General features: G+C 40.5%; 1 protein-coding gene and 1 pseudogene across 4 annotated transcripts in view; one reads left to right on the top strand and one right to left on the bottom strand.

Annotated features, from left to right (window-relative positions):
- Positions 1–20,350, bottom strand: part of ABRAXAS1 (abraxas 1, BRCA1 A complex subunit) — a 24,309-nt gene extending 3,959 nt beyond the window's left edge. For 2 of the 4 annotated variants that reach the window (XM_001135565.7, XM_054682885.2), the window contains exons 1-7: positions 20,111–20,350; positions 17,272–17,362; positions 11,744–11,780; positions 7,311–7,377; positions 5,297–5,490; positions 4,131–4,250; positions 2,559–2,643 (exon numbers count right to left, since the gene is read on the bottom strand). In XM_001135565.7, coding sequence (XP_001135565.1) covers positions 2,559–2,643; positions 4,131–4,250; positions 5,297–5,490; positions 7,311–7,377; positions 11,744–11,780; positions 17,272–17,362; positions 20,111–20,197 — 681 coding nt within the window. In that variant the 5' untranslated portion in view covers positions 20,198–20,350. Of the gene's footprint in view, positions 1–2,558; positions 2,644–4,130; positions 4,251–5,296; positions 5,491–7,310; positions 7,378–11,743; positions 11,781–17,271; positions 17,363–19,116; positions 19,292–20,110 lie in introns of all 4 variants that reach the window. The other 2 variants (XM_063808820.1, XM_063808821.1) reach the window with 2 other exon arrangements.
- Positions 12,560–13,612, top strand: LOC134809789 (brain mitochondrial carrier protein 1-like; annotated as a pseudogene).

The following is a 20,350-nucleotide window of genomic DNA, read 5'->3' as shown; positions in this document are numbered from 1 at the left end:
CTGCTTTCTGCCTACAGTTCTTATGATATACCTCTACATTCCCTATTTTAGCCCAAGTTGGTATTTTTCCATAACATTCTCTATGAAATATACTGCCATTAAAAATAAAGAGGCCGGGCAAGGTGGCTCACACCTGTGATCCCAGCACTTTGGGAGGCTGAGGCAGGTAGATAACCTGAGGTCTTGGGTTCGAGACCAACCTGGCCAACATGGCGAAACCCTGTCTCTACTTAAAATACAAAAATTAGCCTGGCGTAGTGGTGGGTGCGTGTAATCTCAGCTACTTGGGAGGCTGAGACAAGAGAATCTCTTGAACCAGGGAGGCGGAGGTTACAGTGAGCCAAGATCATGCCATTGCACTCCAGTCCAGGCGACACAGTGAGACTCTGTCTCAAAAAAAAAAAAAAAAAAAAAAAAAAAAGAAGAAACAAAAAACAACTAAAGAATATGTAGCAACAGAAACAATGTTTTATGTACCAAGTTTTTTAAAAATCATATGACAAATTTATGTCACCATGACTATTGACTATATCAAAGTATACATATTATTAAGGAAAAACTGGAGCAAATGGCAGAGTGAAAATAGTTATGTTAAAATGGTGAGATTCCAGGCTGGATGTGGTGGCTCACACCTGTAATCCCAGTACTTTGGGAGGCCAAGGAAGGTGGATTGCTTGAGCGCAGGGGATGGAGACCAGCCTGGCAACATGGTGAAATCCTGTCTCTACACAAAATACAAAAAATTAGCTGGGTGTAGTGTGCACATCTGTGGTTTCAGCTACTCTGGAGGCTGAGAGAGGAGCATCACTTGAGCCCAAGAGGTGGTGGTTGTAGTGAGCTGAGATCATGCCATTGCTCTCCAGCCTGGGTAATAGAGCAAGACACTGTCTCTAAAAAATAAGATGGTGAGATTCTGGATGTTTTTACCATCTAAAATTCCTGTCTCATATGAAAAAGTAGTGTAATATGAATCAAAATATTTATTTTAACTGCTTTTCTGTTAGTGTGCTCTACTGATGAGTATGGTGGCCATGGAAATATACTCCTTAGTAAGATCTCCAACTGGGGGAAGCATAGTTGACTTAACAGCCCCAGCTTTGGACCTACCACTGTGTTAAGCCACACTTCCCCTGGGCTGTTCCTAGCCAATGACTAAGCACACTGCAGGTATTAGTGCAAGTCCATGCCTATAGAACAATTTTCGGGCAACTTTGCTCAAAGACTCCCTATCAGCCTAGTGGAACGTTCTTAAAATGGCACTGCAGTCTGGAGACTCTTCCTAACCACTTGTCTTCTTATCCCCCTCTCCTTTCTCAGGGGTCAGACTTGCAGTGTTGTCTGAAGGCTCTTCCTGCCTGTTCTTTCTTCCTCTTCTTTATCCTTCTCAGGCCCAATAAATCTCCTGCACTTATAATCCCATCTTGACATCTAGTTCTAAAAGGACCTGAACTGACACATGAAGAAGAACTGACACATGAAGTAGAGGGAAGTATACTGTTCCCAAATATACTTCCCTCTATTCTGTAAGAAGGATTATATATCCCTGCCTATTACCATGTGATGTGTTCAGGCCAGTGAAATGTGAGTAGAAGTGACATGGCCGTTTTAAGCAAAGTTTTAAGAGCTGTTGTGAATTTCCACTAGTTTTTTTTTTTTTTGAGACGGAGTCTCGTTCTGTTGCCCAGGCTGGAGTGCAGTGGCACGATCTCGGCTCACTGCAAGCTCCATCTCCTGGGTTCACGCCATTCTCCTGCCTCAGCCACCCGAGTAGCTGGGACTACAGGCGCCCACCACCATGCCCGGCTAATTTTTTTTGTATTTTTAGTAGAGACGGGGTTTCATTGTGTTAGCCAGGATGGTCTCGATCTCCTGACCTCGTGATCCGCCCGCCTCGGCCTCCCAAAGTGCTGGGATTACAGGCGTGAGCCACTGCGCCTGGCTCCACTAGCTTTCTTGCTCTTTGCCTTATGCCATGAGAACATGTCCCAAATAAGGGCTGCTCCTTCAGCCTGGATCCTGGATGAAGATGACATTCAGAAAAGGAGTAGAGCTACAGCCAAGATAAAATGTGAGCAAGACTAAACCATGGTTGTTGTAAGCCACTGAGATTGCAATCTTTGTTAACTACAGCTAAAGAAATACAACTCAGTCAATGAAGCTAAAGGAATAATGACATCTCTTTCAACAAGGGACAGCATCTATGATGGGGTCTCACAAGATTATAATGGAGCACATATAGAAAGCTGATATATAGCACTTGATATTGGCATTACAGATCAAATAGGGGAAATGACTGATATTCAATAATAATTTGGGGACATTTGGTTTTCCCTATGAAAACTAAAAAGTAAAAATACATATAGGTTTGTGTAAGTATATGTTTGCACAATGATAAAACTGCCTAATGACACATTTCTCAGAAGGTATATAGCCTTCATTAAGCAACTCATAACTGTATAAATCTAATCAAGATGTCAGGTTATCCTAAAAAATGTCAGTCATTAACTTGATATGAACTCTATCTAGAAGTGGCTGACGTGTTTGATATGTTAACTTACCTTTAATTCCTCTTGTAATGAAGCATACATTTCATTTATCTTATGTACCTCCTTTAAGGATCCATCTTCTTCAAAAAATTTAGAGCTGTAAAAAATTACCATTTCCTCAGGCAAATACACAAAACTCATTTTAATGATAAGGTGAAAAACTTCTTCATTGTCAAGGAGCAATAGAAGAGTCTTTTTACTGGTTTTGTAGGAACCATAATTTTGTCAATCTATGTGTATAGAGAAAAACCAACCACAAAACCTACTTCATTGATCTTCACATTAGCAAACTTTTTAGCCTCCTAAGTACTATTGCCAGGTCTCCCAAAAAGGCAAGGATGGGCGGGGGATGGGGGAAGATTGCATAAAAATAGATAAAAATTGAAGGAAGGAAAAAAAGTCTATTGGCAATGGGAACTGGAGTCAATTTTTAAAATATTTTACTGAATTCAAGTTACCTTTACTTGAAAGAGACATCATTATTTTATGATCCATAAAATAATGAAGAAAGTAATTCTAAGAAGGCATGACTTGTAGGACATCCCAATGTCAGAGATAAATATGAAAAATGTGCATCTTGCCGGGCACGGTGGCTCACGCCTGTAATCCCAACACTTTGGGAGGCCGAGGCAGGCGGATCACCTGAGGTCGGGAGTTTGAGACCAGCCTGACCAACATGGAGAAACCCCGTCTCTACTAAAAAAAATACAAAATTAGCCGGGCATGGTGGTGCATGCCTGTAATCCCAGCTACTCAGGAGGCTGAAGCAGGAGAATCACTTGAACCCAGGAAGGACAGGTTGCAGTGAGCTGAAATCATGCCATTACACCCCGGCCTGGACAACAAGAGTGAAACTCTGTCTTTAAAAGAAAAAAAAAAAAAAAAGGAAAATGTGCACCTCAGAATCAATGAAATACGGTATTCAGTTTTTAAACTGCTGGCACTGTGGGGACACAAAAGTAAGTAAAATCTAACCCCTTATTCTCAAAGTTTACACTCTAGTAGGTATCCTATAGTACCAGTGTTGCTGTTTTTGACATTACTTCCTTAATGGCCACAAAGAAAGTTATATATAAGCAGCCTATAGTATGAGTGAGTCTTGGCTAAAGTCTGATTTTTACAAATATCTAATTTCACGCCTTTAATCCGAACCATTGCCTTAGAAAATTATAATTTTTAGGCTATATACTTATTCTAACCTAGAATAGATATGCTAAACTTTACAGGATATGCAACAAGCTCCTCCCAGTACTATTTTTTAAAAATTTCTTTTGTAGAGATGGGGTTTTGCTGTGTTGCCCAGGCTAGTCTCCAACTCCTCAGCTCAAGTGATCCTCCTGCCTCAGCCTCCCGAAGTGCTGGGATTTGCAGGTGTGAGCCACCATGCCTGGACTAACCACTACCTTTTTTGTATCTTGTAAGTAGACAAGCAGTAACAGGAGTATGAGGAAGGTAAAAACAGCCTAGTTTACTTGAGTAATGGATTAATTTTCCCTTGAATTTTTATTCTGCTGTTGTTTGAGAAATAAGAAAATTAATTTCAAAGATGAACAGAAGTTTTGTGAGAAAGCAGTTGAATCTTACCTGTGTGTTTGTACTGCTCGGCTAAAACCAGTGGACATACAGGAACCTGATACAGTTTTATAACCCAGTTGTTCAGACATGCCCAGATTGGCAACCACTAAAGGTACCCTGTGAAAAAGTCTGACAAAATAAAACTTTAGAGTATAAACTTAGAATGAAAAGAAAGATTAGTATCTACCTGCTGGAATAGACTACTTGTCCCCTACAAGATTTAAAAAAATACACCCCCCAAAACCCATTCTTTACTACTTATCCAAAATAGAATTTACTGACTTGAAACAATTGTTTTTTTTTTTTTGAGACAGGGTCTCACTCAGTCTCCCAGGCTGCAGTGCAGTGGTGCGATCATGGCTCAATAATGCAGCTTCAACCTCCCGTGCTCAAGCAATCCTCTTGCCTCAGCCTCCCAAGTAGCTGGGACTACAGGCACCCATCACCACACCCGACTAATTTTTAAGTTTTTTGTAGAGATGAGGTCTCCTAATGTTGCTCAGTGATCCTCCTGCCTTGGCCTCCCAAAGTGCTGGGATTACAGGTATGAGTCACCACACTGGGCCCAGATGACATGTAAAGCTGTGAAATGTGCTTAGTATAATAGTGTGGAAAAACAGTTTAATGGCTCTTTTGATTAGTACATGTATAAATAAGGCTGTATTGAGATTTACCCTATCTTCCATGAACAATAAAATTATTCTTAGTTGGTACTCTTTTAACGTAATTCTCATATTCCACGAAAATGTAGTTTGCTATATATAACCTGTAAGGAGTCCCTGGTTAGACTCATTTTACTGGACCATCAAGAGCTACTTTGTTTCTTTGTTCAGTTATAGAAAAACTGCTCAAGTATCTAGGCTTAAATTCTAAATTCTAAATTATACCCTTTATCAATCAATTAAAAAAAAGTTTTTTTCCACCTTAAGTAGTAAATAAGAGCAAATCTTCAGTGCCAGAATACAAGTCATCATTCCACACTGGGCTTCTAATTTCCTTGTCTGACCATTATTTTCCCACCTATAAATTAACAGATGGTAAGATCTACTTCTGAAGGTTATCGTGACAATCTGATGCGACAATATATGAGAACACTTTGTAAGCTGCAAAAAGTACTAAGTATTAGATATATTTTTCTATTAGTTTAATACAGCCAGTGACTGGCCAACATTTACCCTTTTTGAGGTTTATATAAGGAATGTTCCAGTCGATGAGTAGAGCAGCTTTCTGTTATTATACTTGGTGTTAATAGCAGAAAAACAAGGTCTTGGTTTGAAAAATGCTCCTGCAAGTTTTTGTGAAGCAGCCTCTCTCTAAACGTCATGATCTGATCTGAATGACGACGGAATTTGTACCAACCTACCACATTCTGAAATACAGAAAAAAAAGGATATACATCTTAATAGTTACAATGATATGTCTTACTATTATAATTAAATAAAATAAACAACCTTAAAATGGCTTTCTTAATATTTAGAAAGATTTGGGGCATATATAAACAAAGAATACATTTAATCATATGCTTTACTTTTGTAAAACATACAAACTGACTTACTTTCCATTCATTTAAAAGGGTACGGTTTTCATCAATATAGATTAAAAGGGAGAAATAAATTCTTGACTTTCTGTAGTTTCTTTTATGGCATTTGCTATCTTGCAATCTCACTCTTTAGTCAAAATTTAAATGAAAAAAATATCAATGCCATTGATTCACTTAAAAGGCAATCCCTCCCTGAAAATAAATTAATCGCCTGTATGGACACTTGGTTTGTTAAATAAGTTAAGCTGAACCCTACAGCTTTTACCTAAAATTTTTATGGGAATGATATCACCTACCCGACAAACTTGGTTTCAAGATTAAGATCACATTAAAGGGTTTTGTAAACTACAACATACTAAGCAAATGTGTTAATACTACTAGACCTTTTTTTAACTCGGAAAATAATTCTCCTTTACTTAAGACAAAGAGAAAACCAATCACTTTGCTTAGAGATCTGTGAGTTTCAGCAACTAAATTATATATTTGCACATTTGAATTGAGGAAATTAAAATTAGTTTTTAAAAATAAGGCATTTTTACAGGTGCAATTTTAAATACTCAAATAATAATTGGGGGGAAAAAAACACAAGCATTTTCAGCCAAACATATTTGTTGAAAGAAACATCTTTTTTTTTTTTTTTTTTTTTTTTTTGAGACAGTCTGGCTCTGTTGCCCAGGCTGGAGTGCAATGGCACGATCTCAGCTCATTGCAACCTCTGCCTCCCGGGTTCAAGTGATTCTCCTGCCTCTGCCTCCTGAGTAGCTCAGATTACAGGCATGCGCCACTACGCCCGGCTTTTTTTTTTTCTTCTATTTTTAGTAGAGATGGGGTTTCACCGTGTTGGTCAGGCTGGTCTCGAACTCCTGACCTCGTGATCCGCCCTCCGCAGCCTACCAAAGTACTGGGATTAAAGGCATGAGCCGCTGTGCCCAGCCAAGAAACATCTTTCAATTAATCTATTTTTATTTTCAAATCAAAGTTTTAAGAGAAAAAGTAGTGCCTTGAAAAAATTTTGTGTTTGGGGAAAAAATCCATTTTGATCATTCAACAACTTTTAACCAAACACAAAGTATGTTATAGAGGATCCAAATTCAGTGCTATATAGGAAACATCCCTGCAGTATCTATCAAAAATAATAACTGAGGCCAGGCATGGTGTGTGGTGGCGGGTGCCTATAATCCCAGCTATTCAGGAGGCTGAGGCAGGAGAATCGCTTGAACCCAGGAGGTACAGGATGTAGTCAGCCTAGATCACACCACTGCACTCCAGCCTGGGTGACAGAGCAAGACTCCGTCTCAAAAAAACAAAACAAAAAAAACCAAAACACTACAGCCAAGTAAAATAACAGAACTGATTAGGTCACAGAATAAATGGTAGCGGGAAGAGGTGTGGTGGAAATATAAGAGAAACAGATAAATGTTAATTATAGTAGTCAAAGAAAGGATGAGAACAAAATTAGTATTTTTAATTACTAGTTTTATTTTCAGAGCAACCACTTTCAATTTCTGGGAAGAACAAACCTTTTCTTACTTTACAGGATACTATGATGTCAAACACTGCTTAAAAATTCTGTCAAAGTACTGTGTGTTTTTAAGAACCAAAAACAATGCAAATAATACCAAAAAAAGGGAAGATAAATTAGAGAATACCTTTTTGACATTTGATAATATTTTCTTCAGTGCTTGCTCATTTACTTCGCCTGAAGAATTATAAAAGCTGTAAAAGCCAAAATTAAAGGTATTTCAAATATGCTAAAAATATAAGTAATTTTATTAGTATTTTAAATTTTAGTTATTCCTAACCCAACTACCAAAGCCCATATACCTATTTGCCTGTCAGATGAAGTCCTAAAATAAACAGTAGAGAAAGTTCTCAAATTAACTGACTTAAAGTGGTAGAAACATAAAGTCCATAAAGAAATGAAAAGGAAAAAGGAGTAACTTAAGAGACAAGTTTTGGGAATCTTTTTTTTGAACCTAAAACAGTAAACTATCCATGAAATACAGGTATTAAAATGTAAGTTCACATAACCGGTTCACAATTCATTCAGTTTACTCATTTATATTTTTTATAACATTGATACATACAAAAGAATGTATAACCAGTAATGAAGCACAATAACAAAAAGACTATTATTCACTGCTAGTTACAAAAGCTATGTATTTTAGGAGGTGGCTGGGTTTTTTGGGGTGGGGGAAGGGAATAGGTTTTGTTTGGTTTAGAACAGTTTGTTCAGGAGTTGGAATATCCAAAATGTAGGAAGAATTAAAAGATAATTCCAAGTGATTCTACTTCCAGCTTTCTTTCCCTTCCAATAACAGAGACTGCAAATAATATTTTCTTCTTTTTACCACTCATTAAGATCAACAATATTTTCTATGATGGTTAAATATGTTATACAAAATCCTTTATAAATAATTTTTGCCAGGGCATGGTGGCTCATACTTGTAATCCCAGCATTTTGGGAGGCTGAGGGGGGTGGATGGCTCGAGCCCAGAAGTTTGAGACCAACCTGCGCAATGTGGCAAAACCCTGTCTACATAAAAAATACAAAAATTAGCTGGGGTGTGGTGGTGTGTGCCTGTAGTCCCAGTTTCTAGAGAGAGTGAGGTGGGAGGATCACTTGAGCCTGGGAGGCAGAATTTGCAGTGAGATGAGATGGCACTACTGCACTCCAGGCTGGGCAACAGAGCAGTCTCTGTCATCTATTTATATTTCCAATATTTGTCTACTTACAGTTCCAATATGAAAATACAAGAAATTCTTCTCTAAAGACAAGAATTTATTCCTATATTTCCCTAGAATGGTCCACTTCTGAGCTCAAATCGGAGCATAAAGCAGTATATTAGGGTAAGATTAGTAACAGGATAACTGCACATCATCTGTGGAAGCACTAGGTTTATGTGAAGTTTCTGGGGAGAAGATGAAGGGGGTGGCATTTTATGTAGAAACTGATATAACATGCAGAATTCATGTCAAACTGCATAATTTTTTTTGAGACACGGTCTCGCTCTGTCACCTGGGCTCACTATAGCCTTGACCTCTGCCCTCAAGCAATCCTTTCACCTCACCCTCCCTAGTAACGGGGACTACAGGCATGCCAACACACCCAGCTGTTTTGTATTTTTTGTAAAGAGGGAGTTTCGCCATGTTACCAGGCTGGTCTCCAACTCCCTGAGCTCAAGTGATCCACCCACCTCACCTCCCAAAGTGCTGGAATTATAGGCGTGAGCCACCATGACCCACCTGCATAATTTTTTAAAAAGTGACTTTAAGTTTCAGAAGCCGGGCACAGTGGCTCACGCCTTAATCCCAGCACTTTGGGAGGCTGAGGTGGGTGGATCACTTGAGGTCAGGAGATTGAAACCAGCCTGGCCAACATGGCAAAACCCCATCTCTACTAAAAATACAAAAAAAAAAAAAAAAAAAAAAAAATTAGCCAGGCGTGGTGGTGCAGGCCTGTGGTCCCAACTACTCATGAGGCTGAGGTGGGAGAATCGCTTGAACCTGGGAGTTGGGAAGCTGCAGTGAACTGAGATCACACCACTGCACTCCAGCCTGGGCAACAGAGTGAGACCTTGTCTAATAAATAAATAAATAAATAAATAAATAAATAAATAAAATCTCTATCCATCCACACACTAAGTTTCAGTAGGCTATTTCCCAGGTACTTCCTCCAGATTTCTGAGGTAACCAAATCAGTGTATTTCAGTGGAAGTCTGCATCCTAATGTATTTAGTGCAGGGTTAACAAACTTTCTGTAAAGGCTTGTATAGAAAATATTTCAGGCTTTGATGGCCACATCCAGTCTCTATTGCATATTTTTCCTCCTTTTTTTACAACCCTTTAAAAATGTAGTAAACAAGGCCAGGCGTGGGTGTCTCACATCTGTAATCCTAGCACTCTGGGAGGCCGCAGTGGGCGGATCACGAGGTCAAGAGATCAAGACCATCCTGGCCAACATGTGAAACTTCATCTCTACTAAAAATACAAAAAAAATCAGCCGGGCTTGGTGGCACCCATCTGGAGTCCCAGCTACTTGGAGGCTGAGGCAGAAGAATTGCTTGGACCTGGGAGGCAGAGGTTGCAGTGAGCCGAGATTGCGCCACTGCACTCCAGCCTGACAACAGAGCAAGACTCTGTCTCCAAAAAAAAAAAAAAAAAAAGTAGTAAACAGTCTCAGATTGAGGGCCACATAAAAACTACATCGTGGGGCTCTATTTTAGCAACCCCTGTAATTAGAGCAGGAAGAGGAAGAAACTGCATAGTATGATGCTGGATTAGAGCTCAAGAAATCCTTATTCTTCTCATTTTTGCCCTACCATTAACTAGATCTGTGGTCTTGGTTAAATCATGAACTTTTCAGGCCTATTATTGTGTTGTTTAATGAAGTATGTAGTTACCCTCTGAATGAGAGGTATTTCACATGTCTCTTCTAATGCCTTTCCACCCCGCTTTAATCCTGTAAGAGCTAAAAGGCTCAGGCATTGGTTTCCCATCACTGAAATAGATGGTTTCTTCAGGTCTCAGCTTCTATTAAGTTAGTCTAATTATTAATGTGGTTGAAAAAGGTACTGAATCACTTTTTGCTGTTCCTTTAAATCCTTTGTTGGTCCAGAAGATCCTTCAATAAAGTCCTTTTTATGAGTCTCCACTAAGAATTCCTCAGTCATCTAACAAATATTTTTGTATGTCCATTACACATAAGGCAGTATAGGAACTGTGCCTTTTCTTGGTATAGCAGTTTAAAAGACCACACTAAGCTCCTTTTTTCTGTTCTCCTCCTACAGTTAGTTCTCACCTTAACCATATGCTCCACTGTAATTCTTATATAACTTTAAAGATGTGTATAGTACATAGTCTGTAAGATAGTTATGCTGATTTTTCTTTTCCTTTTTTTGGAGACAGGGTCTTGCTCTGTCACCCAGGCTGGAGTGCAGTGGCATGACCTCAGCTCACTTCAGCCTCTTTCTCCTGAGCTCAAGTGATCCTCCTGCCTCAGCCTCCCCAGTAGCTGAGACTACAGAAGCATGCCATCACTCCTGGCTAATTTTTGTATTTTTAGTGGAGACAGTGTTTCACCATGTTGCCCAGGCTGTTTGTGCTGACTTTTCTTGCGTGGTTTATATAAATCATAAAACTATTTCATTAAAATTACACCATGCTATGGTTACATGATTACATGTGTTTGCTTTGTGAAAATTCATTTATTTGTGTACTTTTCTACGTGTATGTTATACTCAATAAAAGCTAAAAAATACACAATGTATTAGAGTTAACAGTACTATGACTATCTGTAGGACTAAGTGCAAGCATTCATCCTAGAAAAGCAATAAGAAACAGGTTAAAGAACATAACCAGCTGAGCGCAATGGCTCACGCCTGTAATCCCAGTACTTTGTGAAGCAGGGGAAGGAGGATGGCTTGAGCCCAGGAGTTTGAGACCAGCCTGGGCAACATGGCAAAACCCTGTCTCTACCAAAATATAAAAATTAGCTGGGTGTGGTGGCTGGTGCCTGTGGTCCCAGCTACTTTGGGGGCTGAGGTGGAGAGGGTCACCTGAGCCCAGAAGGTGAAGGCTGCAGTGAGCTGTGTTCACGCCACTGCACTCCAGCCTGAGTGACAGAGTGAGACCCTGTCTCAAAAAGAAAAAGAACATAACCAGCTAACAGACAAAAAATAACACTAAAAAATATAAGTGAGGAACCAGTTGCTAAAATATGCTGAAATAAAAGGGTAGAAAAAAGGGCTGCTATTGATGATGTATAAGAACACTTCATTTACTGAGTTTATAATATGCAATGAGGTGACTGGGTGTGAGAAGAAAAAGCAATTCTTAAGGTAAACTGGTGCCTGGGAAAGGTAATGAAGATCAGCATTAAGTAATATAAATACAGAGAAAGAACTACTAGGGTTGACAATACACAAGTGATTTTTTCAGCTATTTAAAAAAAACTTTCCATTCTACTCAGTACCACCATGTATAGGTTATAACTAAGATAATCTGTTAGTTTTAAAAACTATTTCACTTGCAGAGAGTAATTTTCACAATGGATCATTTACTTACTAGCACTACTACTTACCTAAAAAGCTGATAGCATGGAATATATTTCTGAATGTCTGGAAGAAAAGGATTTTTAGTTCTGATTACATTAATTCAATTCAGAATCACCTGAATACTGCATATTGAGCCTTTACCTCATGCCAGGAAGTACTTTACCATTGATTATCTGATTTTTATCCTCACAACAAATCTGCGACATATACTATCATTATTCCCCTTTCAAAGATGATATAACAGGTAAAGAGAGATAAGTGGCTTGCCCAATCCAGTGGTAGGGCCAGAGTTCAAAACCCAGAGCCTCGCCTGGAACCACAATGCTATATTTCCTCTAAATAACAGTCTAATAAGTCCAACACAAAAGATAAATTCAAAGTTGTCACATTTTCACCGAGTTCTAAAAAGGCTGTGCTCTAAATGTGCCCAATTAATAAACTCACCTGTTAAAGGAATTTAAAATGATGAAAATCTCCTTAACCAAAGCAATGGAATAATATGTTGATCTTGGATTTTACGTGTTTAAACATCTGTGATAATCCAACATTTAAAATAACTGGAGCAAATACCTTAGAGCTTAGCACTGTACCTAATATCACAATGCAGTTGCTCAGTACACATTTGCTTAATTAAATGCCTAGAACTATGTTAGATACTTTGGGCGGCACGCTAATTTCAATTAGGGAAAAAAAAATGCTCTAAGGGCTTGCTTTTATTTTTTAATTTTTAAAAAATAATCTTGTATTGCTATAAAGGGCTTGTTTTTAAAACTGAAGTGTCCGAACCAAAAAAAAAACTACAGTAAAATTATAAACTACAGGGTTTTAATGCTTCTGGGTTGCCACTGCAGTGGCATTTCTGACTGTGGGAGCCTCAGTTTCCCAGTCATCTGATGAGCCTGAGCAGCAGCAAAGTACCACTGTAAGCCATGAGATGTCTCATCTGAACTGGAAACCCTTTGTATATGACACCTTGCCTCTATCACTGCTGAGTTTGGAACTTTCCCCATGGACCTTGCCAAAACACGACTTCAGGTAGGTTCAAGGCCAAAGCATTGATGTCCGTTTCAAAGAAACAAAATATAGACAGATGTTTCATGCTTTGTTTTGGATCTATAAAGAGGAAGGTGTATTGGCTCTGTATTCAGGAATTGCTCCTGTTTTGCAAAGACAAGCATCATATGGCACCATTAAAATTGGGATTTACCAAAGCTTGAAGCAATTATTTGTAGAACGTTTAGAAGATGAAACTCTTTTAATCAACATGACCTGTGGGGTAGTGTCAGGGGTGATATTTTCCACTATAGCCAATCCCACCGATGTTCTAAAGATTCGAATGCAGGCTCAAGGAAGTTTGTTCCAAGGGAGCATGACTGGCAGCTTCATCGATATATACCAACAGGAAGGCACCAGGGGTCTGTGGAGGAGTGTGGTTCCAACTGCTCAGCATGCTGCCATCGTTGTGGGAGTAGAGCTACCAGTCTATGATTTTACTAAGAAGCACTTAATATTGTCAGGAATGATGGAAGACACAACTTTAACTCACTTTGTTTCCAGCTTTACATGTGGTTTGGCTGGGGCTCTTGCCTCTAATCCAGGTGATGTGGCAGGCACTCACGTGATGAACCAGAGGGCTCGTGGGATATGTGGATCTCTATAAGGGCACTTTGGATGGTATTTTAAAAATGTGGAAACATGAGGGCTTTTTTGTATTCTAAAGGATTTTGGCCAAACTGGCTTTGGCTTGGACCTTGGAACATCATTCTTTAAATTACATATGAGTAGCTCAAGAGGCTTTAAATCTAAGGACTGAATTATATGTGAGCCCAGCCCTGCCAGCCTTTCTACTCCTTTTCCCTTTTCCCGTGTTCTAATGTATTTTGGCAAAGTTGTAAGTGTTTACCAAACCGTTGGTCTCCTAAGGGCCTCCTGATGGAAGAACAGTAGGATGTTGGTTCAAAGTTATTTATATGTTTGTGTTACCATGTTAACTTTTCCCTGAGAGAAAGTGTTAACATTGAGACTCTAGCCCCAGATTGGTATCTTCTATGAAGATGGATACTAATGGATGACACTGAAAATGGCCTGCTTTCCAAATGTGGGTTAAATGTAACTGGTTGGGCCCCAGACTTGGGCTAGAGCAGAAGGCATAGGCCAGGGTGGTTACTGCTATATATATTATAGACCTTGGTTCTCATTAAAGTGTTTATTGACAGAAAAAAAATTATAAACTGTATTAGCATATGTATAAAACATGACAAAAGCCCAGTTTCCTTAAGTAATGTGATTACAAATCACTAAAAGCAAAACAGTACAAATGCAGCCAAAGAATAGGATAGGCCTATCCTTTTCAAAGAAAATGGCCAAGAAAAAAAGTAAAAAGTATCAAAAAAATACTTAACCTCTTTTGTAATTAAGAAATGCAAATTAAAATGCTATTTTTTTCACTTATCAAATTGGCAAAGATTAAAAGATTTGATAATACCTAGTGTTAGCAAGAGCATGGGGGCCGGGCATGGTGACTCACGCCTATAATCCCAGCACTTTGGGAGGCCAGGGCGGGCAGATCACCTGAGGTCAGGTGTTTGAGACCAGCTTGGCCAACATGGCAAAGCCCCATCTCTACTAAAAATACAAATATTGGCTGGGTGTGGTGGCAGTCGCCTGTAATCCCAGCTACTCGGGAGGCTGAGACAGGGATAATCACTTGAACCCGGGAAGCAGAGGTTGCAGTGAGCCGGAATCCCACCACTGCACTCCAGCCTGGGTGACAGAGTGAGACTCTGTTTCAAAAAAAAAAAAAAAAAAAAAGAGTATGGGGACCTAGGCACTTGTATATATTGTGGAGAAGCCTAAAATGGCATCAGTTTTCCAAAAGGCAATCAGCTAGTCTACCTCCAGGAGTGTGACTTTCAAATATACACTCAACAGCACAAAGAAATGTACAATACTAAATGTTCATGGTAATACTGTTTATGTTAACAAAAAAACCCAGAAAATCATTCTTAGATGGTTAAAAAAATTATGGTACGTCTATACAACAGGATATATGCAGCCAGCAGAAAGAATGATGGGCCAAGTATGGTGGCTCACCCCTGTAATCCAAACACTTTGTAATGACAGGAGGATTGCTTGAGCCTAGGAGTTTGAGACCAGCCTGGGCAACAAAGTGAGAACCTGTCTCTACAAACAATAAAAAATTAGCCAGGCATGGTGGTGCATACCTATGGTCCCAGCAATACAGGAGGCTGAGGCAGGAGGATTGCTTAAGCCCAGGAGGTCAAGGCTGCAGTGACCAGTGTTTGTGCCACTACACTCCAGCCTGGCTGAAAGAGCAAGACCTCATCTCAAAAAAAAAAAAAACAAAGAGTGATGAATTAGACACACAGATACTATTCTGTACTTGTGATATCTTGGGAGATATTAGGCACATATAGTAAGATCCCATTTGTGTAAATAAAAAGTATACACATTTGGCCGGGCATGGTGGCTCACGCCTGCAATCCCAGCACTTTGGGAGGCCGAGGTGAGAGGATCACTTGAGGTCAGGAGTTCGAGACCAGCCTGGCCAACATGGTGAAACCCCATCTCTACTAAAAATACAAAAAAATTAGCCGGGCATGGTTGCGTGTGCCTGTAATCCCAGCTACTCCGGAGGCCGAGGCAGGAGAATCGCTTGACCTCGAGAGGCAGAGGTTGCAGTGAGCCAAGATCATGCCACTTCACTCCAGTCTGGGCGACAGAATGAGACTCCATCTCAAAACAAAAACAAAATGTATATATACACATATGTATGTGTATATATATACACACACACATTTACATTTGTGTGTTTTATGAATATTGCAAGCTAGTAAAAATCCATGAAACAGTAGTTGCCACTAAGGAAACTAATGAGAGTTTAAATTTTTTATTTCCTACTTTATATATTTCTATTTTTAAACTTTGAAAGTAGCAAACAAAAGTAACATACAGTATGAGTACAAACTGATATAATCTTTCCAGAAAGCAATCTGCTAATGCAGATCAAAAATCTTACAAGTGTTCATACCCTGTGACACAGTAATACCATATCTAGGAATCTATAATAGATAACGCCAAATATTGATATACAAGGACATTCACTGTAGTATACTTTATGATAATGAAAAACTAGAAACAGCTGATTATAACATATTTAATGGAATGTTTAAATCACAGTAAGGCCACAGGGTAGAACACAATGCAGTTATGAAAAATAGTATTGTAGGCCAGGCATGGTGGCTCACGCCTGTCATCCCAGCACTTTGGAAGACCGAGGCGAGTGGATCACTTGAAGTCAGGAGTTCAAGACAAGCCTCGCCAACATAATGAAACCCCATCTCTAATAAAAATACAAAAAGTTAGCCGGGCGTGGCAGCACACGTCTGTAATCCCAGCTACTTGGGAGGCTGAAGCAGGAGAATCACTTGAACCTGGGAGGCGGAGGTTGCAGTGAGCCGGGATTGCGCCACTGCACTCCAGCCTGGGCAACAGAGTGAGACTCTGCCTCAAAAAAAGAAAAGAAAAGAAAAGAAAAATAATATTGTAGAGGATTATGCAACATTGTAAAGTGATCATGACACAATATGATGCCAAACCTTTTATAAAGTACACTACCAATTTTGTTTAAAAATACATACACATATATAGAGAAAAACTATATTAGACAATCAGAAAACTCCCTATACATTTTATTTCTTTTAAACATTTTTTTCCCTATGCATTTTAAAGGTTCTCCCCTGCTTTTCCCTAAAAGAGAAGCTGCCACCAGTTATAACTGCTTTAGCACCCACTCCTCAAACCCTTTACAGCCTGGTCTCTTCCCCATTACGCTCCAGAAATTACTGAGGATTTTCAGTCATCTAATAATCTAATTACTGCATTTTCTCAGTTCTCATCTTCCAACTTTTCTGCAGCATTTAACATTTTATCTTTTTCCTTGGTCTTCCTATTGCCGGGCCATCTTCCTACTAAACAGCAGGTGTTTCATCCTTGTTTCCCTGGCAGTAATCTTATCTGCTTCCTAAGTCTCATACTATTTCTTACTTTAGACCAGTCCATGGTCATAATTTTAACTGCAAAATGAGTACAACATATCCTTTTAAATTATTTTAAAATTAATATATATTTCTTATTTTTCTTTTTTTGAGACAGAGTCTCGCTTTGTTGCCCAGGCTGTAGTGCAGTGGCACAGTCTCGGCTCACTGCAACTTCTGCCTCTCAGGTTCAAGCAATTCTCGTGCCTCAGCCTCCCAAGTAACTGGGATTACAGACATGCACCACTACACCTGGCTAATTTTTGTATTTTTAGTAGAGATGGGTTTCACCATGTTGGCCAGGCTGGTCTCAAACTCCCAACCTCAGGTAATCCGCCTCGGCCTCCCAAAGTGCTGGGATTACAGGTGTGAGCCACCTTGCCCAGCCTCTGTATTTCCTAATTTAAAAACAATAACTTACGCTGACGCCTTTCAGCATAAACTATCAAATATAGGAGACACAGATGATTCAAATATAGGAGAAATAAATAACTCACCAATTGTATAAACAACTTCAACATCATCCATTTGGGAATCAGTAATGCTGTTCTTGGCTTCACCTTTTACTTCCCCAAGAAGAAAACCTTCCTATGAAGATAAAGAGGCAATATATAGAATACACTGATAGAACTACTGTTCACTTAACTAACCGTATTTTCTGAGTATTTTACTATGTATACAAGTATGTGCTACCAGTCGGGGGCACATATGAAAGATCTGAGATGCTTCTAGTTTACTTGGGAAAGATGAAGAGTTAAATAAAAATGAGAAGAGGCTAGGCAAGATGGCTCACGCCTGTAATCCTAGCACTGGGAGGCCAAGGTGGGCAGATAGTTTGAACCCAGGAGTTAAAGACTAGCCTGGGCAACAGGGTAAAACTCCGTCTGTACAAAAAATACGAGAAACATTAGTTAGGCATGGTGGCACATGCCTGTAGTCCCAGCTACTTGGGATGACCTGAACCCAGGAGGTTGAGGCTGCAGTGAGCTATGATCACGCCACTGCACTCCAGCCCAGGCGATAGAGTGAGACTCTGCCTCAAAAGAAAAAAAGTAGAAATAAAGAGGAGAGGAAGGGAAAGAGATTAGTCTAGCCTGAAATAATCAGAGTAGCCCTGGGGAGGCTACAGATTAGCCCTGTAGCCCTGGGGAGGCTACAGATTAGACTAAAGCTATGGGCAATATTTGTGTAGGCAGAGCATGAAGCACTCGGCACACTTGGAAGCATATAAGACTTAAAGCCAGAAATGAGCACACACTGAAGAATGAGCAGAGCACTTTGTCTTGGAGCAGAAGGAAATCAAAGATAAATAAGAACGAGCCAATAATGGGACACCCCGAATGACTACTCTGGATTTAACCACATGTGCTTCTGGGAGTTACAGAAAGCTTCTAAGGTACGAAATGACATGATTAGTGTTTTCTGATTAAAACTCATGCACAACATGAAAGATTTAAATTCAATTTCAGAGTCTGCTTTCTAAAAGGAGTGCTGTGAGCCCGATTCTTTTAAAACTACTTGTATTCTGCCACCCCAGTGGTAATTTATTTGAGTTTTGGAGAATTCAATTTCTCTAGGCACACTTAAAGACCCAATGTGCTTGACAATGAAGATTTTATATGTTTTTTTTTTTTTTTTTTTTTTTTGAGAAGAGGTCTAGCTCTGTCATCACCCAGGCTGGAGTGCAGCGGTGCAATCACTACTCACTGCAGCTTTGACCTCCCGGGCTCAAGCAATCCTGCTGCCTCAGCCTTCCAAGCAGCTGGGTCTACAGGCACGTGCCACCACGCCGGGCTAATTTTTAAAATTTTTTTGTAGACATGAGGTCTCCTTATGTTGCCCACGCTGGTCTTGAACTCCTGGGCTCAAATGATCCTCCTGCCTCCGCCTCCCAAAGTGCTGTGATTACAGAAATATTTTATATTCTTTATAATTAATAATGCTTTTTTCCCCTAAAAGTAAAAAAGGATTATTTCCATAATGTGAGTCTTTACTGGAATCACGCGGGGGGATATCCAGAATCTAGTGTTCTTGATTTTGATACTCAAAAGACGAACTCAGGGAAGGGAAGCAGGGGGGCAATGCAAGTGCAACTAGCCAGAAAAACCACCCTTTAAAGACTTCAGGAAAAAGATCTGAGAAACAGGGGCCTCCCTAGCACTCAGGTACTTCCCAAGGGCTAATCGTTTAAGCTACTGAGGACTTACGGTCCCACTCTATCTACACTACAGGCATTCCAAAATAATTTCCACAGCTACACATATATTTTAAATGGTCATATATTTGTTCTTTATTAGGTATTACTTTGTAAGGTTATCTGAAATTGTATACATAAAACATACCAATTCCAACCTTTATTAGGATTGTGCTAAAGAGCAATTTTGTAAGGTTTAGATTTTGTAGAGACCAGGTCTCACTACGTTGTCCCCGATGGTCTCGAACTCGTGGGCTCAGGTGATTCACCCGCCTCGGCTTCCCAAAGTGCTGTAATTACAGGCGTGAGCCACCGCGCCCGACCTATATTAAGGCAATTTTGAGTAAAACAGACGTTATATCTTAAAATGAACTTAGCAGAAATTACTAGGCATTGTTCAGCAGAGTATTCTCCGAACTGTACCACACAGCAGGGAAGTGTATTTTAGATGCTTAGACTTTCTTTCTGCAAGTTACTGAAAGTACTACAGGACATTAACTACTTCCGAGCTCAACGTTTTACAGCGTTTCTTTAATTTCATAGAACTTTTAGAAAATAGGCAACGTACTTTTAAAAACTGTTTTAACAAATTTAATAACGCAAATAAAAAGATATCTGATACACCAGATTAAGCTGTTCCATCCACTAAGATTTGCCACTGGACGCAACATCTGTTTTTATTCCCTTACCATCCTACCATCTCAACAAACACGCACAGACGCTGCTCTGCATGAAAAGGTCCGGCTGGCTTTGCAAACGCCTGTCGGGCGTCGCGAGAAACGGAAAGTTTACCGCAGGCTCCGCAGAGCAGCGGAAAGACGCTCCGTGAACTTTCCATCTTTTCACGCCCAAGTTCCCACAGCTACAGGGGCGCCGAGGAAAGATGGGAGCGTGTGGGACACTTGGGTCGGAAAAGGGAAATAACGGAGGATAGCAGAGGGAGGGCTAATGCTGGAGAAGACTTCGTGGGCACGAGGCACCTCAGGGACCGCTGAGGAGGAGAGAAGGCAGAGCCGCGACCGCAGGGAGGAGGCGCGGCGGCGTCGGGGGAGCGGGCGGGGACCGGAGCAACAGCGGGGAGGCAGGCCGCGCGCAGGACTCTTCCCAGGCGACGCCGGACCCCGCCCCGTCCCTCGGCTCACCGTGTCCGAGTCCGTGTTGAGGTGCTGGAAAGCGAGTGCGCCGAGCACAAAGCCCGAGAGCACCGCCGACGTACTCTCCCCCTCCATGCTACCGCCGCCTCAGGCTACACAAGAGGACGAGGGCGGGGCGCGCGGAGCCAGGACCCTGTGGTGGCAGCGAGGCGGGGCCCAGCGAGGAGGCGGGGCCTGCGCCGGCGCACGGGCTGCTGCGCGCTCCGCAGAGGGGCGGGGCGAGGGGGC

Source organism: Pan troglodytes, chromosome 3, assembly GCF_028858775.2.
Source record: "Pan troglodytes isolate AG18354 chromosome 3, NHGRI_mPanTro3-v2.0_pri, whole genome shotgun sequence".
In the NCBI taxonomy this organism is placed as follows: Eukaryota; Metazoa; Chordata; class Mammalia; order Primates; family Hominidae; genus Pan; species Pan troglodytes.
This window is presented reverse-complemented; position numbering and strand designations above follow the sequence as displayed.